The sequence below is a fragment of the Squalius cephalus genome (assembly GCF_949319135.1).
Source record: "Squalius cephalus genome assembly, chromosome: 11".
Lineage (NCBI taxonomy): Eukaryota > Metazoa > Chordata > Actinopteri > Cypriniformes > Leuciscidae > Squalius > Squalius cephalus.
In genome coordinates, this window is record NC_137132.1 from 32,223,938 (window position 1) to 32,230,071 (window position 6,134).

At 40.4% G+C, this 6,134-nt stretch overlaps 1 protein-coding gene across 1 annotated transcript; it reads left to right on the forward strand.

Moving 5' to 3' along the window:
- Positions 1–4,843: 4,843 nt before the first annotated feature.
- On the forward strand, positions 4,844–5,791 carry LOC307167243 (olfactory receptor 6N1-like; the record flags this gene model as incomplete). Its single annotated transcript, XM_079886230.1, has 1 exon — positions 4,844–5,791. One exon carries the CDS (start codon positions 4,844–4,846, stop codon positions 5,789–5,791), a length of 948 nt encoding a protein of 315 aa, XP_079742356.1.
- Between the last annotated feature and the right edge of the window lie 343 nt (positions 5,792–6,134).

The following is a 6,134-nucleotide window of genomic DNA, read 5'->3' on the forward strand; positions in this document are numbered from 1 at the left end:
GGCACGTCTGCCGATCCAGAGACTGTCCAGGTCACATCTGCCGATCCAGAGACTGTTCAGGTCAAGTCTGTCGATCCAGAGACTGTTCAGGTCACGTCTGCCGATCCAGAGACTGTTCAGGTCAGGTCTGTCGATCCAGAGACTGTTCAGGTCAAGTCTGCCGATGCAGAGACTGTTCAGGTCACGTCTGCCGAGCCTGTGTCTCCGTACAAGATGGCCGCCGCCGAGCCAGTGCCTGTCCCTGGTCTTCAGCCAGGAGTCCGGACCCGCCCTTTCCACCCCTGACTCAACCCTCCCATCCCTCCCTGGCTCTCCTCCCTCCCTTCCCTCTCTGTGTATGTGTTCTGATCTGCTTGTTTTGTCTGCTCTTTGGTCTTGCACGTTTGTTGTTCTTGTCTTGTTTTTGGTGTCCCTCCTTGGGAACGCCAGGTGGCGTTCCTTTGAGGGGAGGTAGTGTCACAGTTCTGTCACCCTTGTCTGGGTTTTCTCTTGGTTTAGTGACAGAGCTGTGACACTCCCGGTTTGTCATGTGTTTGTGTTAGTCTGGTCTGTTGTGAGCACATGGCTGTCATGTTATTTCCTTGTGCCATGTGCTCTCCTGTCTATTGTCTAGCCCCTCCCATCTTGTTATCTGATTATTGGTTAATTTGTCCCACCTGTCTTTCGCGTTACCCTCCTTTGTTTGTTCCCCTATTTAGCCTCCCTGTGTTTGTAGTCCTGTGCTGGTTCGTTTGTGCAAGTTACCCGTTCCTGGTGTTTCCTTCCTGCTTGCTATCTGAGTTTTTGAGTTTTGTACCTTGTCTGCCAGTGACTAATAAATTTCCTCTGCATTTGAATCCTCGTCTCACGTTCAACTCTTTTGTGACAGTAAGGCAAAACAAATAGCCTAGTAGCCTAATGAAACATATGGATTGATGCAATATCTTTGCAAAATTATTGAATTAATCTGTCACTATATGCCTCTGCCTACGTTTGCAAAGAGAAGAACATTTTAATTTGATTCACGATGAAACATTACAATTAGTTTACATGCAATGAGTAGCCTAGTTTTGGTTGTTGTTGGTGCATCCCTAGTGGTGCATCCCTATTGCATCCCTAGTTATGCCTACAATGCAAAATTGTTCCCTCGCGATTGGAAGCTCATGTAGCCGCCGCATACGCATTTCAAAACATCGCAACGTGAAATGCCACAAAAAGCGGTTTGTGAATAGGTCTTAGTGAGTTAGGAGTCCTCTCGACTTCTTTTAAGCTGTCCCAGGCTTAGGTGCTACTTTTAGGGCTAAAATGCTTTGTGAATTACTCTTAGTCAAAAAAATTAGGAGTCCTAAAGTTACGAGTGACACGCCCATTATTTTTAGGAGTTGCTCCTAAATTCGCCAGTTAGGAGCTACTTTTAGCCTTAAAATTATTTGTGAATACGGCCCCTGGAATAGTGAGAGAACATCTTGGGTTACGACTGTAACCCTTGTTCCCTGAGAACAGGGACTGAGACACTGCGTCCTGAGATGCTTATGGTGAACGCTTCAACGTGACTGGTATCTGAAGCAACTGTCAAATCGCGGCAATAGTATTGGCCAGCAACAGCCTATGACATCATACTAATGCGACCAGGAAGTATATAAGGAGCGCCTTGAGAACATGTCATCCACTTCTCGTCTGAGGGGACTGTGCAGGCAGCCCCGAGGCATGGCAACAAGACGCAGTGTCTCAATCCCTGTTTTTAGGGAAGAGGGGTTACAGTCGTATCCCGAGTCGTTCCCTTTCAAAAGGGAACTCGCACTGCGTCCTGAGATGCTTATGGAGAACGAAATACCCGTGCCACCATGTTGAGGGGAGTGCGTGCCAAAACAATGGCTGAGACTATAGCACAATAATGGCAGCTTCCAGCAGAAGTGAGTTGAGTAAACAGAGCCCCTTACTATTAATTGCCTCATGAGAGGTGGCATGATGTAAGGGACTGTAAAAAGGCAGTAACCAACTCACATCGATTAAAAAGACAGGCATCCTGGGGAACAGGATTCAGCATAGTGCTTTCCATCCCTTACAATCGAGGGGAGTTACTCTGCTTGACCCTGGACCCACAGAGTGCTTTCTTTTTCAAAACACTGTGGAGGCCAACTCCACAGGGAGTACCCAACAGACTAATAATATGATCTACCTGGGAAGTCTCATGAGAGTCCTTTGACCTTCTGACCAGACTTCGGGAGCGGAGTACTCTAAAGAACGACCCTCTCAAATGAGGGGAGTACTGCCAAGCTCAACCAGTAACAGAGATCTAAGCTCTAAGCAGTAATAGAGAATCCATAGGAGCCTGAGAGATATCAGCCTGACCCGAAACAAGCACTCAAAGGTAGAGACCTGGGGCCGTATTCATAAATAATTTTAAGGCTAAAAGTAGCTCCTAACTGGCGAATTTAGGAGCAACTCCTAAAAATAATGGGCGTGTCACTCGTAACTTTCACAAAGCATTTTAGCCCTAAAAGTAGCACCTAAGCCTGGTACAGCTTAAAAGAAGTCGAGAGGACTCCTAACTCACTAAGACCTATTCACAAACCGCTTTTTGTGGCATTTCACATCGCAATGTTTTGAAATGCGTATGCGGCGGCTACAGGAGCTTCCAATCGCGAGGGAACAATTTTGCATTGTAGGCATAACTAGGGATGCAATAACGCCACCAACAACAACCAAAACTAGGCTACTCATTGCATGTAAACTATTTGTAGCATTTCATTGTGAATCAAATTAAAATGTTCTTCTCTTTGCAAACGTTGGCAGAGGATTATAGTGACAGATTAATTCAATAATGTTGCAAAGATATTGCATCAATCCATATGTTTCATTAGGCTACTAGGCAATTTGTTTTGCCTTACTCTTTATTCATTTAGGCTATTTATTCAGTTACTCATCATCTTCCGTCCTTCGCACTACTTGTGTAGCGCACGCATTCTCAGACCTGTCACTCATCATTGTAGGGGAGGTGTTTGGAATCATTCCCGCGTTACAATCATCAGCCAATCAAGGTGGTCACTTCAGTCAAGCTCGTGCATGAGTAATGACGTCATCCATAGCAACGAAGACTCACTCTTAGTTTAGGAGTTGTCATTTTGCTTTACAAAGAGTAGGTCTGAAAGGCGTTGTGAATAACTTTTAAGAGAAAAGTCCTAGCTAAAATCTTTTAGTGCGATTTAGGAGTACTCCTAGTGGTAAGATAAAATGCTTTGTGAATACGGCCCCTGAACAAAAACTTGACTCTAGCTCTAAGACAGGTTGCTGTCTGAGCTAAGCTCAGGAGGAGTAGAGGCTTCAGCAGGAAGAAATTCCATAGAAGAGTCCTAACCACACAATCCCGCGACTTGATGGTCAAACCCAAGGAGCTTTCACAGGAGAGTCTATTATAAGGACCACATGCTAAATAATGCTACTACCAAAGCTCTAGAGAGTGGGGGCTTCAGCATAAAGCTTGTCACTTTCTAAGTGAGAGGAAACCAGACAAAGCCCAGGTGACAACCACAAGTGAGGCCTTCCGAGGAAATAGCCTGCAACACCTGGCTATTTGTCAGTGCCAAACACCACTAGGTAACTGTAACCCAGCATATCTCTTCTACTCTAGTAACAACTCACATCTCGGACCCTCACCATCAGCATTGGCGCCCCCCAGGGTTGCGTTCTCTCCCCACTGCTCTTCTCCCTCTACACAAATGGCCGCACCTCCAAAAATCCCCCTGTCAAGCTCCTGAAGTTTGCAGACGACACCACAGTCATCAGCCTCATCCAGGATGATGATGAGTCCGCTTACAGACAAGAGGTTGAGCAGCTGGCTGTCTGGTACAGTCATAACAACCTGGAGCTGAACACGTTTAAAACTTTGGAGATGATAGTAGACTTTAAGAGAAAATCCCCAGCACTCCCCCCACTCACCATCAGGAACAGCACTGTGGAAGCAGTGGAGTCATTCAGGTTCCTGGGCACCAAAATTAGGACCTGAAGTGGGACACTCACATTGACTCCATTGTCAAAAAGGCCCAATAATAATAATAATAATTAGAAATTTTGTAAATACATATACAAATTTTATTTATAGAGCTGTACATATAGTACATAATGCACAAATCTGTATGTAACCCAGGTTAGAATTATAAATACACAACCTCAAAAGAAAAAAAGAGGAAATTGTGAGTGCGCATCGCAAAATTTTCAGTCAACTCACTCCGTGTCCAATAAAAAACAATTCACATACACCGTTTTCTTCATATAAAATCTTCCTTTAATCCAGATACGTTAGTAAATCAAACAAATAAAAGAAAATAAATAATATATGAAGAGTTCAGATGCAAAAGCCTCAATGTGGCATCTGAAATGTTCTTCTAAAATGATCATTTTTATCAAGCTCGTATATTTAAGTTCAGTAATTTCACTTAAATGGCAATGAAAATTACCTATTAATTGTCATTTATGTCATTAATGTCATTATATATATATATATATATATATATATATATATATATATATATATATATATATATATATTCTCAAGAGAGCTTTTTAAAAGTCTTGCAACTGTTCACAAACAAGACAATTATCATGAGAATAGTCTCCATATATATCTCACCAGATCAACCTTTCACAACACTGTCAAACTAACAAAAAGAGATTGTGGTAAGATTTTAATTATTTCATTGTTTGCGTCTTTGAAGAACCAGCATATGTTACCTTTAGAGTATTGAATATTTCCGTTTATAAAAAAGGACTGGAAATCTGAATGATTATTTTTTAATACTTTTAATTTCAAAATAACTCATTTTATTATGATGTGCATATCATAAGAATTTGCATATCATTCCAGATGCAGCCACCACTAGAAAATGAATCCTTTGACTTAGTGTTTACACTCTCTGGACTAAATGAAACAATGGGGAAAAGATTTGTGTTTTTTTCATTGACTGCATTGTATTATCCATTAATTGTGTTGTGTAATGTAACCATCATTTACACTGTAATCTCACATAAGAAGCTTCATCAGCCGATGTATGTCTTTATATGTAATTTGTGTGTAAATGGACTTTTTGGCACTGGTGGATTTTACCCTAAGTTCATGTATGATTTATTATCACACTATCATGTGATTTCTCATGCTGGATGTTTGATTCAGATTTTTGTCATTTATTCATCTGTTCTGTGTGACTTTTCAACATTGACAGTGATGGCATATGACAGGTATGTGGCAATAATTAGACCACTTGAGTATCATTCAGTAATGACCAATCAGAGGGTTCTTGAATGTATCATTTTCTGCTGGCTTTCTCCATTTTTTTGCATGTCTGTTTTAATTGTATTAACATCAAGACTAAAGTTATGTGGCTCTAGCATTGAAAAGCTATATTGTGAAAATTGGTCAGTTGTTAAACTTTCCTGTTTTTCTACAACAGTAAATAATGTGATTGGGTATGTAATCATTATTATATATTTTGGACATGCAATATTGATATTTTGCTCATACATTTACTTGGTTGGAAAATGCAGAAAGTCAATAGAGGGCAGGCACAAATTCATACAAACATGTGTACCACATCTTCTAGCATTGCTCAATGTGACTGTTGCTTTGCTGTTTGATGTGCTGTACACTCGTTATGGTTCAAAGAGTTTGCCACAAGATTTGCGTAATTTCATGGCCCTGGAATTCTTACTCATACCACCCATTTTAAACCCCCTCATTTATGGACTAAATCTGACAAGACTACGGAAGGAAGTCATGAGACAGCTTTTCAAAAAAGAAGTGGAAATATCTTATTGAATATTTCTTGGTCACAAGCAAAGATTTTATTATCCTAGACATTCTATGGAACACTATGGAAATTGTTTTATTGAATTGGACAACATAACAATTCTGATAGCTAGGTTTTTCTTTTCAGCCATATTACAAGAATTTGCCATAAAGGTTTTTTTTTTTTTTTTTTTTTTTTTTTTGTATGAAACATTAAATGATGCAGGCTTACACTTGAATGTGAATTTCAAATGTTCAAGATGTTTATGTTTCTTTGATGTAATTTAGCCTAACTGTCATACACTGATGATAATTAATTTAAAAATTACTTTAATAATGATTTGAATTTACTTTAAAAATTACATTTTTAAAG